At 42.8% G+C, this 18433-nt stretch overlaps 1 protein-coding gene across 3 annotated transcripts in view; it reads right to left on the bottom strand.

The window, feature by feature from the left end:
• LOC139751345 (insulin-like peptide 7) overlaps positions 1–15478 on the bottom strand; it is a 77623-nt gene extending 62145 nt beyond the window's left edge. Inside the window, exon 1 of one of the 3 annotated variants that reach the window (XM_071666704.1) lies at positions 15102–15478. In XM_071666704.1, coding sequence (XP_071522805.1) covers positions 15102–15116 — 15 coding nt within the window. In that variant the 5' untranslated portion in view covers positions 15117–15478. Of the gene's footprint in view, positions 1–656; positions 733–15101 lie in introns of those variants that run through there. The other 2 variants (XM_071666700.1, XM_071666702.1) reach the window with 2 other exon arrangements.
• Positions 15479–18433: the final 2955 nt, after the last annotated feature.

Here is an 18433-nt window from a genome sequence, read left to right as displayed (position 1 = left end):
TTCCCCCCCACATAACCAAGTAATTTCCATATTTTGTGTTGCCTGAACATACTTGATGTAAGCCATCAACTCCATAATGGTAAGATGGTCACTAGACATCATTACTGTACGACATAATTATAATGCATTACCATGAACAAAATAAAATTGCTAAGATTTGCTACGCATTCGTTTTACCTCATCACAAGGTCTATATATTTATACTAAATTCCTATATATTTCGTTCACTTATGGTATTATATAACTATATACGTATATATATACAACTGGTCCTCATCAATACACAGCCGATTGGCCAAGGTCGGATCTCCGAGCACAAACCATTGCCTAAGACGACAGCTATTAAAGGGCGGCATATATTTCAGTAACGTATTTTGTTATGTAGATACGTGTATGGGAAACAATGTAGTCAGCAAAGATAGGAAACTTAAAGACTAAAACCCATTACTCCTTGCGTCCAGGATATATGAAAATACGACTTTGTAAACGTGGCTTCCCGGAGGGGGTGGGTTGTGTGAGTCGGTTCTGGCTTAGCTATCAATGATACGTACAGGTATACACGTCATTAATACACATTCTACTCTTCATCTATGTCAACCCAAATTATCTCAACGTCCTGGGAAATGACACAATAAGTGGAGTAAATCTTGACTTACATAGGCTGTGGCCAGCGTTCCGCATTAGCCACAATTCATGTGAACCTTGTGGTTACCCCGGGTCAATATGGCGGCCAGGATCGGCTGCGACGAATAAATTTTTCATCGTTTGGTTTCATACATCTGTGTTAGCCGCGCTACAGCGTTCACTTAGATGAAATAGCTCTTTTATTATCCTAATTCATGAGAAATTCAAAGACAATGAGTGTTTTTCACTTATAGTGGCTCCAGAAGGCTGGCAGAAGGGAGACTGAACATGCCTTTAGCCACGTATTTACTGCGCTGCATTATGGACGGTATACATGACTGGGGAAGGACTCATCAAATCATGCACACTGAATAATGTCAAAGTACTTATTACTGAATGTCAAGTTAGGAAAATTGAAAAAGTCTCGCTTACGAACAATACTGTGAAAGGTTACAGTAATGAGTGAGGATGCTGTATTCTACAATGTCAGGAAAAAAATTAGAGGGGTTCTTTTTGCATTCCAAGTATATTATTGTATGAGAGTCGTGCTGGTAATTATGATTCCTTGACATGTAATTACGAGGCTGCTTGAAAGAGAGGCAGCTCTTGCAACCTCTGGCAACAACCAATCCAGGAGAGTTTTCAAAACACAGTACCAGTATTTTCGTAGGTTTCCTTAAGAGCAAATTTAGCTTGTGTGTTTAGTGATGGGGCATGGTCAGTGTACCAGGTTCAACACTCAGTGTTTCACACCCATGTGTCAAGCAACCTCCACCACAGGTATACATCTATGATCCAGTTAACTGTGATAATTCTCGCAGTCTCGGCCTTCCAGAGATTGGACATTGGACTTCAACATGGCTGTGTATTGAACCAGTTGGAGCAGAGTTTCCCGTTTCTCATTTTCACAATGATGTATTCTGGGTGTCCAGTGGAGTAATGATATGCTACACGAAACATCTGGTAGATGTTCCCGTCACTGCTCGCAAGGTATATCTATCCGCGTCAAAAATAAACTGATTATACAGTATGAAGAAACCATGATTAGAAGATATTTCTTCCTCAGAAAACATGTCAAATATATTCTCAATACTTGTACATGAAAACGTTAACATATCTGGAAAGGAACAATTGTCTCTGTATTGTACCCTTTATCGATTCAATTGGTTATGATCGTTTTATCCAAGAGAAATACACAATTTGGACTATAACTCTGATAAAACAAAATTGTTAAGTTCACGATGGCTGACCTACAGTGGTAGTAAAGGAAGATGGTGTACAAGAAACAAAAAAAAATGTACGTAAGCTGTTTTTGTCCAACGTATTGGCTGTGAATGACGAATGTTGCACTCGAGATACGTAAATCATCACTGCAAATGCAATTTTTTTCTTTTTTCTGCACATTCCTCTCATTTTACCCCTACCATGGAAAAAATTCCAACGGATGCATCAAGAAGAGAGGACTGAGCATTAGAGGGGCAAAAAGAAATCCTCACTTGGCCCCTTCCTCTGTTTCTTCTTTTGGAAAACCAAAACTGGAGCTGGAGGGGAGGATCCCCCCCCTCCAGCTCCCTTCCCTTTTTAGTCGTCTTCTATAACACGCAGGGAATACGTGGGAAGTATTCTTTCTCCCCTATACCCAGGGATAATATATATATATATATATATATATATATATATATATATATATATATATATATATATATATATATATATATATATATATATTTTTTTTTTTTCTATACTTCGAACAAGTAAACGACGTGAAAACTGCAAGAAAGAAAAACACCAGTTAACACCCCCACCATGAGACACTTGATCAGCTCGCTCCGTCGCATCTCTATCTTCTGAGCAGGACGGAACGACCCCCTAGGTACGACGGTACGACCCCTGGGAACGCCAGTACGACCCCCTGGGAGTGTGACAACCCGGACCTGGTCACACTACGTACGTGTCAGTCATCACCGCCATGGGTCGTACTACCGTCGTGTCGTGCTCAGGGGTTTAGTAACTGTGATGATTGCACGACCCATTTTCTTCATGTGGGCCGTTTTCTTTCGTCAAATCTCGTCCCCCCTGAGGAAGCCATACATCTGCAGCATTTCTTCAGCCATGATGACACTTTCACTGTACCCACCATCACTACCCACACTATTACCATCACTACCACCATTATAACCATCACTGCCATTATCATTACCATAACTATCATTATAATTGCCATCCTACCACCATTATTAACAAAATACCACCATTATTACTATCCTACTACCAGCCTACCACCATTATTACCTTCCTACCACCATCACTACTATCCTACCACCATTACTACTATCCTACCACCATTATTACCATCCGGCCACCAACACTACCAACATACCACCATTATTACCAACCTACCCACCATCACTACCATCCTACCACCATTATTACCAACCTACCATCACCACTACCAACCTACCACCAACACTACCATCCTACCACTATCATTACCATCCTACCACTATCACTACCACCATCATTACCATCCTACCACCATCATTACAGGCCTCCCACACATAAAGTCCTGAGAGTCAGTCTTACGTGATCTCTGGGATTATTAAGGGTGACTGAACCATATCCGGCAGGTCTTCACTTCACCTCTGAGGGTTAAGTCTGCCGTAGTATTTACCGACCCATCCACTCCAACACAAAGTGAAGGGGGAGACGAGGGAGGTGGGGTTATCCTCCTATTTTCATATATCCTCGTGTTTGAGTCATGTCTTATGAAGCCAGGAATAACGTACAGCAAACAGCGTAGCCATTTAAGAAGACTTTCTTAACCTTTCAGCCACTGAAAGTTTACTTCAGTAGCTCCCTAATACTTCAGCCTCTTTCTGACCACGAATTATATACATTGTGGAGGAAACGAAAAAAAAAATATCTTGACATTTATAAGCACACGGAGAAAGCCTCACACCAACCTGTAACCCTATCAATACTTCCTGTACAGTGTGAACCAGTGCTAGTGTGGCTGTCACGTTCCCCTCCTTCGCCCACGCTGCTGTGTGTATCCTCACATACCCGTGGGCTGACGGCTTTCAATCCACAAACACAAAGTTTCATCAGAACAAAAATTAGTTTCATCCTTTGGATTTTCCTGTGCTAGCGCTACGAGGGAGCCTAGCCAGAGCCTAGCTATTATGAGAAATCCAGAAAACACATTAAAGAGTAAATAATGAATGAAGAGTAAGTAATAATCAAGAGTCAAATAAAATGACAATACTTTCATTCTTCTCTGTATACAAGGCTGTTAACACAAAACAAGAAAGGAAAAAAACTGAGATTAGGTTTCTACAAGCTGGAAAAGAACGTATGAAAATGGTCTTAGGAAGTTAACTGCTCGATATGTCCATCTTTCATACAACAACAACAACACTAAAAAATAGTGAAGACTAAGTCAAGACTATATTGAGGTCATGTAGCCAAGCTGGCATGAATATCACACCAGACGTCCACCATCACGATGACAACAAACAAACACTTAACACACTTCACCGTCTCCACCACACGACGCAACTCCACCATGTCTTCTGAGAGCCTTCTATTTGAGACTGTTATTAACACCAAGCTCTTCCTGCACCGTATCCCCCGGCACTTTTTTATATTTGGTAATGAATTTTGTTTTTTATTTAGTACTGACTTTTGTTTTTTATTTGGTAGGCCTACAACCCTATGTAATCTGCAGCACTCGCGGTCACTTTTATCATCTCCTGATCCTGGCATCATCTGCAAACAACACTCCTACAGACAATCATCTGTAAACAACACTCCTACAGACAATCATCAGCAAACAACACTCCTACAGACAATCATCAGCAAACAACACTCCTACAGACAATCATCAGTAAACAACACTCCTACAGACAATCATCAACACAGATCATGGAGAACACCAGCACTTGGGTACCCAGCCCCGCCGCACGGCGATAGTGGCTGACCACAACGGAGTCCGCGAAGGATCATCCTCGTGTGGTGTTCCCTCGTAACTATGGTCAATGTCCTTCCACCGATCTGGCCTGACGGAAACGTATCTTGTTGAACCTCTACTGTGGTGTGACATCCCTCCAGCCTCTCTATACAACACCTAACCAATATATATATCTTGTCTAAAAAATAAAACTTTTTAATTTCATTCAGGATAGAGTGCGTGACATAGAAACACATTAAAACTGAATGAATCACACTAAAACAGCTTTTCTTACCTCTGCAACGTGCGATACAGTTAACTTAGGTGTTACTTAAGTTATCAAGGACGTCAGTAGAGAAAATTATGGTTATGTTTTGGATGCGTACCGACCGTATGTAAGTTCGTGCCGTGTGCTTTGTCGTAATATTATTAAATATTCCTCGTTGAACAGCGATTTAACGCCCCATCATAATGAGGGCTGCCACCTCCAAAGCGTAACGAGTCTCGGGGATTTTACCAACAAAGCTTCGTTAAGTCAAGAGATTTTATAGCAATATTTTTAGAAGCAAAAGCGGTTCTTTACTCTTTCATGATGGACTGACACACAGGAAAGAACGTAAAAACAAAAATATGCACACAAAATTTCGACCAGTATATCGGTAAATTTACATAGTAACTCACTACTAAAATTTACATTGTAACTCACTACTAAGTTTATATGACATAACTGTAACTATCATTATCATTACTATTACCATTAGTATTAGAATCATTATCATCATTATTATGCTTAATCGCTGACCCTCGTCCAAATGCCTCTCTTTTCTCTCACTTCATCCCACCACTCACTACCCTTTCTAATCTGCCCACCTCCCACGCTTCACATGCCAAAAGCATCTTTTGCGCAAGCCATCACTGCTTCCCTAAATACATCCCATTCCTCCCCCACTCCCCTTACGTCCTTTGTTCTCAGCTTTTTCTATTCTTCACTCAGTCTCTACCTGTACTTCCTCACACAAGTCTCCTTCCCAAGCTCACTTACTCTCACCATCCTCTTTACCCCAACATTCTCTCCTCTTTTCTGAAAACCTCTACAAATCTTCACTGCCTCCACAAGATAGTGATTAGACATCCCTCCAGTTGCACCTCTCAGCACATTAACATCCAAAAGTCTCTCTTTCACGGGCCTATCAATTAACACGTAATCCAATAACGCTCTCTGGCCATCTCTCCTACTTACTTACGTATACTTATGTATATCTCTCTTTTTAAACCAGGTATTCCCTATCACCAGTCCTTTTTCAGCACACACATCTACAAGCTCCTCACCATTCCCATCTACAAAACTGAACACCCCCATGTACACCAATTATTCCCTCAACTGCCACATTACTCACATTTGCATTCAAATCACCCATCACTGTAACCCGGTATCGTGCATCAAAGCTGCTAACACACTCACTCAGCTTCTCTCAAAACACTTCCCTCTCATGCCAAGGTGCATAGGCACCATTAATCACCCATATCTCTCTATCCACTTTCAGTTTTACCCATATCAATCCTGAGTTTACTTTCTTACGCTCTATCACATACTCCCACAACTCCTGCTTCAGGAGTAGTGCTACTCCTTCCCTTGCTCTTGTCCTCTCACCAACCCCTGACTTTACTTCCAAAACATTCCCAAACCACTCTTCCCCTTTACCTTTGAGCTTCGTTTCACTCAGAGCCAAAACATCCAGGTTCCTTTCCTCAAACATACTACCTATCTCTCCTTTTTTTCTCATCTTGGTTACATGCACACACATTTAGACAACCAATCTGAGCCATCGAGGAGGATAAGCACTCCCCGCGTGAATCCTTCTGTTTCCCCTTTTAGAAGAGGCAGGTATATGAAGGTATATGAATACAACCTCTCCGTTGTACAGTTAGGTTAGGTAAAATACTATCTGCTGGCTGTGTGAGCCTGTTGGGAAATAACCGATGTAGACCCCGTTGCTCACCAACGTAAGACGAAGGGTATTCCAGTACATAGTATTCGAATGGTTATTTCCTATTAGCCAGGTCCATAACCAAGCGGTAGCAATCCTGCCTGTGGCACAGGGGTCCCGGGTTCGATCCTGGCTGTTGGAGGTTTGTATGTTCTATGAAGGTGCGCGTTCCCATGCACTTTATTCGTATATATATATATATATATATATATATATATATATATATATATATATATATATATATATATATCTTTCTTTCTTTCAAACTATTCGCCATTTCCCGCATTAGCGAGGTAGCGTTAAGAACAGAGGACTGGGCCTTTGAGGGAATACCCTCACCTGGCCCAATTCTCTGTTCCTTCTTTTGGAAAATTAAAAAAAAAAAAAAACGAGAGGGGAGGATTTCCAGCCCCCCGCTCCCTCCCCTTTTAGTCGCCTTCTACGACACGCAGGGAATACGTGGGAAGTATCCTTTCTCCCCTATCCCCAGGGAATATATATATATATATATATATATATATATATATATATATATATATATATATATATATATATAATACAAACTTCCAACAGCCAGGATCGAACCCGGGACCCCTGCGTGGCATGCGGTACGCGTTAGACAATGTGACCACAGCCTAGCAGTAACCCTCCTGCCTGCCACACAGGGGTCCCAGGATCGATCCTGGCTGTTGGAGATTTGTATGTTATATGGAAGTGCGCGTTCATATGCACTATTATATTCGTGTGTGTGTGTGTGTGTGTGTGTGTGTGTGTGTGTGAGTGTGTGTGTGTGTGTGTGTGTGTGTGTGTGTGTAAGTGTGTGTGTGTGTGTGTGTGTGTGTGTATATATATATATATATATATATATATATATATATATATATATATATATATATATATATATATATATATATATATATACATATATGCCTTCCACCTTCCACATATATGGTGTGGGAGGCAAGTCGTTAGAAGCAGTGAAAAGTTTTTATCGAGGATGTAAGGCATGTGTACGTGTAGGAAGAGAGGAAAGAGATCGGTTCTCAGAGAATGTAGGTTTGCGGCAGGGGTGTGTGATGTCTCCATGGTTGTTTAATATGTTTATGGATGGGGTTGTTAGGGAGGTGAATGCAAGAGTTTTGGAAAGAGGGGCAAGTATGAAGTCTGTTGTGGATGAGAGAGCTTGGGAAGTGAGTCAGTTGTTGTTCGCTAATGATACAGCGCTGGTGGCTGATTCATGTGAGAAACTGCAGAAGTGGTGACTGAGTCTGGTAAAGTGTGTGAAAAAAGAAAGTTAAGAGTGAATGTGAATAAGAGCAAGGTTATTAGGTACAGTAGGGTTGAGGGTCAAGTCAATTGGGAGGTAAGTTTGAATGGAGAAAAACTGGAGGAAGTAAAGTGTTTTAGATATCTGGGAGTGGATCTGGCAGCGGATGGAACAATGAAAGCGGAAGTGAATCATAGGGTGGGGGAGGGGGCGAAAATCCTGGGAGCATTGAAGAATGTGTGGAAGTCGAGAACATTATCTCCGAAAGCAAAAATGGGTATGTTTGAAGGAATAGTGGTTCCAACAATGTTGTATGGTAGCGAGGCGTGGGCTATGGATAGAGTTGTGCGCAGGAGGGTGGATGTGCTGGAAATGAGATGTTTGAGGACAATATGTGGCGTGAGGTGGTTTGACCGAGTAAGTAATGTAAGGGTAAGAGAGATGTGTGGAAATAAAAAGAGCGTGGTTGAGAGAGCAGAAGAGGGTGTTTTGAAATGGTTTGGGCACATGGAGAGAATGAGTGAGGAAAGATTGACCAAGAGGATATATGTGTCGGAGGTGGAGGGAACGAGGAGAAGTGGGAGACTAAATTGAAGGTGGAAAGATGGATTGAAAAAGATTTTGAGTGATCGGGGCCTGAACATGCAGGAGGGTGAAAGGCGGGCAAGGAATAGAGTGAATTGGATCGATGTGGTATACCGGGGTTGACGTGCTGTCATTGGATTGAATCAGGGCATGTGAAGCGTCTGGGGTAAACCATGGAAAGTTGTGTGGGGCCTGGATGTGGAAAGGGAGCTGTGGTTTCGGGCATTATTGCATGACAGCTGGAGACTGTGTGAACGAATGGGGCCTTTGTTATCTTTTCCTAGCGCTACCTAGCACACATGAGGGGGAGGGGGATGGTATTCCATGTGTGGCGAGGTGGCGATGGGAATGAATAAAGGCAGGCAGTGTGAATTGTGTGCATGGGTATATATGTATGTGTCTGTGTGTGTATATATATTTGTACATTGAGATGTATGGATGTTTAGGTTTGCGTATGTGGACGTGTGTGTATATACATGTGTATGAGGGTGGGTTGGGCCATTTCTTTCTTCTGTTTCCTTGCGCTACCGCGCAAATGAGGGAGACAGCGACAAAGCAAAATAAATAATAAATAAATATATATATATATATATATATATATATATATATATATATATATATATATATATATATATATATATATATATATATCAACTCTATCATATGCCTTCTCCAGATCCATAAATGCTACATACAAATCCATTTGCTTTTCTAAGTATTTCTCACATACATTCTTCAAAGCAAACACCTGATCCACACATCCTCTACCACTTCTGAAACCACACTGCTCTTCCCCAATCTGATGCTCTGTACATGCCTTCACCCTCTCAATCAGTACCCTCCCATATAATTTACCAGGAATACTCAACAAACTTATACCTCTGTAATTTGAGCACTCACTCTTATCCCCTTTGCCTTTGTACAATGGCACTATGCACGCATTCCGCCAATCCTCAGGCACCTCACCATGAGTCATACATACATTAAATAACCTTACCAACCAGTCAACAATACAGTCACCCCCTTTTTTAATAAATTCCACTGCAATACCATCCAAACCTGCTGCCTTGCCGGCTTTCATCTTCCGCAAAGCTTTCACTACCTCTTCTCTGTTTACCAAATCATTCTCCCTAACCCTCTCACTTTGCACACCACCTCGACCAAAACACCCTATATCTGCCACTCTATCATCAAACACATTCAACAAACCTTCAAAATACTCACTCCATCTCCTTCTCACACCACCACTACTTGCTATCACCTCCCCATTTGCGCCCTTCACTGAAGTTCCCATTTGCTCCCTTGTCTTACGCACTTTATTTACCTCCTTCCAGAACATCTTCTTATTCTCCCTAAAATTTAATGATACTCTCTCACCCCAACTCTCATTTGCCCTCTTTTTCACCTCTTGCACCTTTCTCTTGACCTCCTGTCTCTTTCTTTTATACATCTCCCACTCAATTGCATTTTTTCCCTGCAAAAATCGTCCAAATGCCTCTCTCTTCTCTTTCACTAATACTCTTACTTCTTCATCCCACCACTCACTACCCTTTCTAATCAACCCACCTCCCACTCTTCTCATGCCACAAGCATCTTTTGCGCAATCCATCACTGATTCCCTAAATACATCCCATTCCTCCCCCACTCCCCTCCCCCACGATGCTCTGTGGAAGGTATTAAGAATATATGGTGTGGGAGGAAAGTTGTTAGAAGCAGTGAAAAGTTTTTATCGAGGATGTAAGGCATGTGTACGTGTAGGAAGAGAGGAAAGTGATTGGTTCTCAGTGAATGTAGGTTTGCGGCAGGGGTGTGTGATGTCTCCATGGTTGTTTAATTTGTTTATGGATGGGGTTGTTAGGGAGGTAAATGCAAGAGTTTTGGAAAGAGGGGCAAGTATGAAGTTTGTTGGGGATGAGAGAGCTTGGGAAGTGAGTCAGTTGTTCGCTGATGATACAGCGCTGGTGGCTGATTTCATGTGAGAAACTGCAGAAGCTGGTGACTGAGTTTGGTAAAGTGTGTGGAAGAAGAAAGTTAAGAGTAAATGTGAATAAGAGCAAGGTTATTAGGTACAGTAGGGTTGAGGGTCAAGTCAATTGGGAGGTGAGTTTGAATGGAGAAAAACTGGAGGAAGTGAAGTGTTTTAGATATCTGGGAGTGGATCTGGCAGCGGATGGAACCATGGAAGCGGAAGTGGATCATAGGGTGGGGGAGGGGGCGAAAATTCTGGGGGCCTTGAAGAATGTGTGGAAGGCGAGAACATTATCTCGGAAAGCAAAAATGGGTATGTTTGAAGGAATAGTGGTTCCAACAATGTTGTATGGTTGCGAGGCGTGGGCTATGGATAGAGTTGTGCGCAGGAGGATGGATGTGCTGGAAATGAGATGTGTGGTTGAGAGAGCAGAAGAGGGTGTTTTGAAGTGGTTTGGGCACATGGAGAGAATGAGTGAGGAAAGATTGACCAAGAGGATATATGTGTCGGAGGTGGAGGGAACGAGGAGAAGAGGGAGACCAAATTGGAGGTGGAAAGATGGAGTGGAAAAGATTTTGTGTGATCGGGGCATGAACATGCAGGAGGGTGAAAGGAGGGCAAGGAATAGAGTGAATTGGAGCGATGTGGTATACCGGGGTTGACGTGCTGTCAGTGGATTGAATCAAGGCATGTGAAGCGTCTGGGGTAAACCATGGAAAGCTGTGTAGGTATGTATATTTGCGTGTGTGGACGTATGTATATACATGTGTATGGGGGGGGGGGGTGGGCCATTTCTTTCGTCTGTTTCCTTGCGCTACCTCGCAAACGCGGGAGACAGCGACAAAGTATAAAAAAAAAAAAAATATATATATATATATATATATATATATATATATATATATATATATATATATATATATATATATACATATTATACTTAATCGCCGTCTCCCACGTCAGCGATGTAGCTCAAGGAAACAGACGAGGAATGGCCCAACCCACAAAGATACACATGTATATACATAAACGTCCACACACGCACGTATACATACCTATACATTTCAACGTATACATACATATACATACACAGACATATACATATATACACATGTACATATCCATACTTTCTGCCTTCACCCATTCTCGTCGCCACCCCGCCAAACATGAAATAGCATCCCCCCCAATTAGGTAGCGCCAGGAAAGGCAACAAAGGCCACATTTGTTCACACTCAGTCTCTAGCTGTCATGTAATAATGCACCAAAACCACAGCTCCCTTTCCACATCCAGGCCCCAAAAACCTTTCCATGGTTTACCACTGACGCTTCACATGCCCTGGTTCAATCCATTGACAGCAAGTCGACCCTAGTATACCACATCGTTCCAATTCACTCTATTCCTTGCACGCCTTTCACCTTCCTGCATGTTCAGGCCCCGATCGCTCATAATCTTTTTCACTCCATCCTTCCACCTTCAATTTGGTCTCCCGCTTCTCCTCGTTCCCTCCCTGTTGTAGGAAGGTTCGGTAAAATGCTATCTGCTAGCTGTGTGAGCCTGATGGGACATGACCAGTGTAGACCCCGTTGCTCACCAACGTGAGACGAAGGGTATTTGAGTACATAGTATTTGAATAGTCATTTCTTAATCAGGGGTGACCACAGCCTAGCAGTAACACTCCTGCCTGCCACACAGGGGTCCCGGGTTCGATCCTGGCTGTTGGAGGTTTGTATGTTATATAGAACTGCGCGTTCATATGCACTATACTCGTATAAATATAATTTTTCTATACGTGTGGCACGACATGTTTTGTGGAGACAATCCACCTCATCAGGTGCCAGTACGAAACAAAGTTACCTAAATCGCAACATCACACTTGGTTCCCGCCGTACAACACCAATCTTTCTAGGCCAAGCGTTGTCTGCTATGTCTGGTCGTAACCCTTATAAGGGAGAGTGATTATGGAAGGTCAGGTGGCGGGGGTTGGCACCCAGCTACCCAGGTCATTCCCCGCCATCTGACCCTCCTTAATCACTCTCTCTTACAAGGGTTACGACCGCACATAGCAGACAGTGCTTGGCCTAGATTGATTGGCGTTGTACGGCGGGAACCAAGTGTGATGTTGCGATTTAAATAGCTATATATATATATATATATATATATATATATATATATATATATGGGACAAAGAATTCTACCTTCGTTTTCCCCGCATGTCTTACAGGTCGGCTAAAGGGGGAACGGGAATGTTACATGTCAGCTCCCATGAAAATATATCCAGTCACACAGTGGCATGAATCACCACATTCAATGACAATGATACTTATTCCATGTGGATATTCCATACTCCTTGAGCATGACGGTACGATCCTTGAACACGACGGTACGATCCTTGAGCACGACGGTACGATCCTTGAGCATGACGGTACGATCCTTGAGCACGACGGTACGATCCTTGAGCACGACGGTACGATCCTTGAGCACGACGGTACGATCCTTGAGCACGACGGTACGATCCTTGAGCACGACGGTACGATCCTTGAGCATGACGGTACGATCCTTGAGCACGACGGTACGATCCTTGAGCATGACGGTACGATCCTTGAGCATGACGGTACGATCCTTGAGCACGACGGTACGATCCTTGAGCACGACGGTACGATCCTTGAGCACGACGGTACGATCCTTGAGCATGACGGTACGATCCTTGAGCATGACGGTACGATCCTTGAGCACGACGGTACGATCCTTGAGCATGACGGTACGATCCTTGAGCACGACGGTACGATCCTTGAGCACGACGGTACGATCCTTGAGCACGACGGTACGATCCTTGAGCACGACGGTACGATCCTTGAGCACGACTGTACGATCCTTGAGCACGACGGTACGATCCTTGAGCACGACGGTACGATCCTTGAGCACGACTGTACGACCCTTGAGCATGACGGTACGATCCTTGAGCATGACGGTACGATCCTTGAGCACGACGGTACGATCCTTGAGCACGACGGTACGATCCTTGAGCACGACTGTACGACCCTTGAGCACGACGGTACGATCCTTGAGCACGACGGTACGATCCTTGAGCACGACTGTACGACCCTTGAGCACGACGGTACGATCCTTGAGCACGACGGTACGATCCTTGAGCACGACTGTACGACCCTTGAGCACGACGGTACGATCCTTGAGCACGACGGTACGATCCTTGAGCACGACGGTACGATCCTTGAGCACGACGGTACGATCCAGGATGTACGATGTATATGCTGTTGACTTTCATGGGTAATGAGTACTAAGTGGTCATTATGCAGCCCGATAACTTAACGTTAACACGGTACACGGCCAGGACTATCATGCAGCCCCGGTACCCTAACACACGGTACACGGCCAGAACTAAAGATGAACAACACACGGGTTATGACGGTTGGATGGTTGGGTATCTGTACCTATCACATCAATTCCTTGAACACCAGCAGCTGTCAAACGTGTGTAGGATAATTGTAAGACCACAAACATTTTTACTATATAATTGGCCCATGACGTTTCTGAAACACATGTTCAACCTATAGAAAAAAAAATATATGCATGCATAAATCAAGTCTAAAAATCTAAGTACAGATCTCCACGGATAATAGTTAACGCCTTAATATTTTCTGAAACGAAATGTACATATCTAAATAGCAAGATTTCAACACATCAAAAACTATCAAAATTTGTCAGATATGTTTGAGGAAATAATATAATAAAGATGGCGGAGGTGAATGTCACAGAATTTCCGATCACACGCCAGAACATTAAAATATCCCTCAACACGGCACCATGAACTGCCATCAAATCCTAACACTAATATATTCCTAAACAAGATAACAAACAAAAATCCATAGACATTAAGCAATTCGATTTTCCCTTTTTAAAGTTTAAATATCTTAGACGACCCAACGACCCCCATTTGTTTACGTCGCGACTCTACTGCAGTTGGGGCTATGTATGAGAGAAAACGGTGGGAATACATCAAGTCCTGCACTAACCAACCACGGATGTGCTGTCCAACCACGGATGTGCTGTATCTAACTACCGGGGTGTTGTTACATGCTTCAGATCTGTGGTTAGTACGGGTCACACCCGACGTTAGATGCAACAGTTCTGTGGTTAGTACGGGTCACACATGTTGTTAGACGCCACCGTTCTGTGGTTAGTACAGGTCACACCCGTTGTTAAATGTGCAGGTCTGTGCTTAATACGAGCCACATCCGTAGTTAAATGCCACCACAGGTCAAAGGTCGCGTTGAGCCAACATAAAGGTCCTAAATTCCTTAACTTTTACGAGATTTATTAGAATCCTATCAATTTTGACATACATTTATGCGTAAAAATACATATTAGAACCAAAATTGAAATTTCAGTAATAACTTTGTACTTCGACCACTGGAAGAATATTCTCTTGTTATTCTAAAGCCATGTGGATGCATTTTTCTGTTTATCTTTTACAATAAAATGACGTGAGGTAATTTTAACTGTTGTAGAGACATGACATAATCCACTTCTTGTTTCCCTTATTGTGATATACAAAGTATATATGTGAAAGTAATGTCATCAAAAATTCCCAACTAATAATTCCATCCACATTACTTGTTTATCAGTTAACGAAGAGACGTTTCCAGGTCTGAGACATTAATTAATCATACTTTGCGTGAAGTGTGAGTCCAGAGGCTACTCACCATATCTGCCAGCATGAGCGGCGCCCTTGGCTGAGTCTCTCGTGGTCGTGGCCCGGCAGCTCCTGCGTTGTCTTCAACTGGCCGCCTTGTTCAGTGTCGCCTTCAGGAGACCAGCAGAACTCTTAGTGAAGAGGAGCGACTGAGACCCGGCTGCTCGCCTCCCATGGTCACCTCTGGCCCCGCTGCCAGAGCCGGTCACGTGCGCGCACCTTATTGGCCACAAGCGCCGCCTCCTCAGAAGCTGATTGGCTAGTGGTGCATCAGGTGTCGTTGGGGTGAAATCCGGTATATTTTCTTCGTTAAAAGAGGATTTTGGGCCTCTTTAGTCTATGTTTTGGGGACCTAGTACGCACGTGGCTTCTTCAACAGTCTGGAACCTGTTTTACAATACAAAGAAAATAAGCAGAGTGGAATTAGGATCTTCAACCGCAAATATAGTGAAGTTTATACCTAAGCTTTGGACACTGCCTTTAAAAACTTTTACAAAATATATATCATTAGCATACGTCTTCATACGCTTACACCCACACAGACACATCGTCACCAAACCCACTAATACCAAGCCACACCGACACCCACACCTATCCAGCCTCAAGTACCTGTCTACACACAGGTCCTGTGCAATTTATAATGGAGCAGGGACGTGGGTACCTGCAACCCCAAGAGACGGGTGGAATGTTAAGAGAGAGGGAAGAATGGTGTAATGAAAGAGGCAAGAAAGCAAAGATGTTTCGAGATGAGCAGTGTCAAAGGTATAGGCAACACTCAAACCAGCCAGCTATTGTTAGTTATATGATATCAAGGAACAAGTATGGCAGAAGACAAGAGGAAGAACAAAACAAAAAAATTAAAATTAAGGCGGATTAAATCGACAACTTTTCAATACGCTTGTTAGAAATGATCTCATTTAAAGAACTGTTAATCAAACCAAGGGATTCAGAGATAAGAATTGTAAAGGATTTAAGAGAACTAGAAAGTTCAAGAGTGATGTCATGGTGGAAGACACTTCAGCCCCAACACCAGTGAGATGAAGTGAAGAGGACGCTTTAGAAAACATTGAGATATTTGGAAAAGACTTAACAAAATACTAAAGGCTCTTGACCCACACAAGGCTCATGCTCCTGTTGAAATTTCACCATAAGTGTCCAGATACACTAGGCAAACCTCTTGACATATTCGAGATGTAGCTGAAGAGAGGCAGAGTGACAAGTAGATGAATAAGGACAAACATATCCACATAAAATTACCACAAGCACCTGCAATAACTACCCACCACCAACCACACAGGATAACCATAAACACCCACACTAATTAACCATCATCACACACACTAATTAGCCACCAACACCCAAAATAACCAACACTAAGAAATAATCACCCACACTAACTAACCACTACCACCAGCCACTCTAACCACTAGCACTAACTAATTAAGAAATAATCACCCACACTAACTAACCACTACCACCAGCCACTCTAACCACTAGCACTAACTAATTATCATCACCCACAACAGCCACTAACACAAACTGACACTTACCATTCACAATAACTAACCACAAACACTCACATCAAGTAACCAACAACCACACTAACTAGCTACCAACAGCTGCACTAACCATCTCCACACACAAACACCTCATTAATAACCCACACCTACACTGCCTAACCGTCACCACCAATAACCACAATAACTAACCATCAGGACATACACTAACCACAAACCATCACCAGCTGTTACAGTAATCAACACCACCTACACTTTCTAACAACACCCACACAAACCAATCACCGGTAGCTACAATAACAAACCATCAATAAACAAACTAATAACTAATGCACAAACACTGATATCAAACTGAAACTTTTCAGTCTCTGTTATTCCGTGGCACTGCAATGGTTTATAGCTGAAAACAGAATAATAATATGACTGGAGGAAGTGAAGAGTTTTAGATATCTGGGAGTGGATTTGGCAGCGGATGGAACCATGGAAGCGGAAGTAAGTCATAAGGAGGGGGAGGGGAGCGAAAGTTCTGGGAGCGTTGAAGAACGTGTGCAAGGCGAGAATGTTATCTCGGAAACCAAAATGGGTATGTTTGAAGGAATAGTGGTTCCGACAATGTTATATGGTTGCGAGGCGTGGGCTATAGATAGAGTTGTGCGCAGGAGGGTGGATGTGCTGGAAATAAGATGTTTGAGGACGATATGTGGTGTGAGGTGGTTTGATTGAGTAACAAATGAAAGGGTAAGAGAGATGTGTGGTAATAAAAAGTGTGTGGTTGAGAGAGCAGAAGAGGGCGTTTTGACATGGTTTGGTCACATGGAGAGAATGAGTGAGGAAAGATTGACAAAGAGAATATTTGTGTCAGAGGTGGAGGGAATGAGAAGTGGGAGACCACATTGGAGGTGGAAAGATGGGGTGAAAAAGATTTTGAGTGATTGGGGCCTGAACATGCAGGAGGGTGAAAGGCGTGCAAGGAATAAAGTGAATTGGAACGATGTGGTATACCGGGGTCGACGTGCTGTCAATGGATTGATCCTGGGCATGTGAAGCGTCTGGGGTAAACAATGGAAAGTTTTGTGGGGCCTGGATGTGATAAGGGAGCTGTGGTTTCGGTGCATTATACATGACAGCTAGAGACTGAGTGTGAACGAATGTGGCCTTTGTTGTCTTTTCCTAGTAATACCTCGCACACATGTGGGGGAAGGGGGTTGTCATTTCATGTGGAAGGGTGGTGACAGGAATGAATAAGGGCAGACTATGAATTATGTGCATGTGTATATATGTATATGTCTGTGTGTGTGTATATATATATATATACAAACGCGGGAGACAGCGACAAAGTATAAAATAAAAAAAAAATATATATATATATATATATATATACAGAAGTGGTAGAGGATGTGTGGATCAGGTGTTTGCTTTGAAGAATGTATGTGAGAAATACTTAGAAAAGCAAATGGATTTGTATGTAGCATTTATGGATCTGGAGAAGGAATATGATAGAGTTGATAGAGATGCTCTGTGGAAGGTATTAAGAATATATGGTGTGGGAGGCAAGTTGTTAGAAGCAGTGAAAAGTTTTTAGCGAGGATGTAAGGCATGTGTACGTGTAGGAAGAGAGGAAAGTGATTGGTTCTCAGTGAATGTAGGTTTGCGGCAGGGGTGTGTGATGTCTCCATGGTTGTTTAATTTGTTTATGGATGGGGTTGTTAGGGAGGTGAATGCAAGAGTTTTGGAAAGAGGGGCAAGTATGCAGTCTGTTGTGGATGAGAGAGCTTGGGAAGTGAGTCAGTTGTTGTTTGCTGATGATACAGCGCTGGTGGAGGAT

Source organism: Panulirus ornatus, chromosome 11 (genome assembly GCF_036320965.1).
Source record: "Panulirus ornatus isolate Po-2019 chromosome 11, ASM3632096v1, whole genome shotgun sequence".
NCBI classification, from domain to species: Eukaryota; Metazoa; Arthropoda; class Malacostraca; order Decapoda; family Palinuridae; genus Panulirus; species Panulirus ornatus.
Note: the sequence above shows the minus strand (reverse complement) of the source record. Positions and strands in the feature narration are given on the sequence as shown.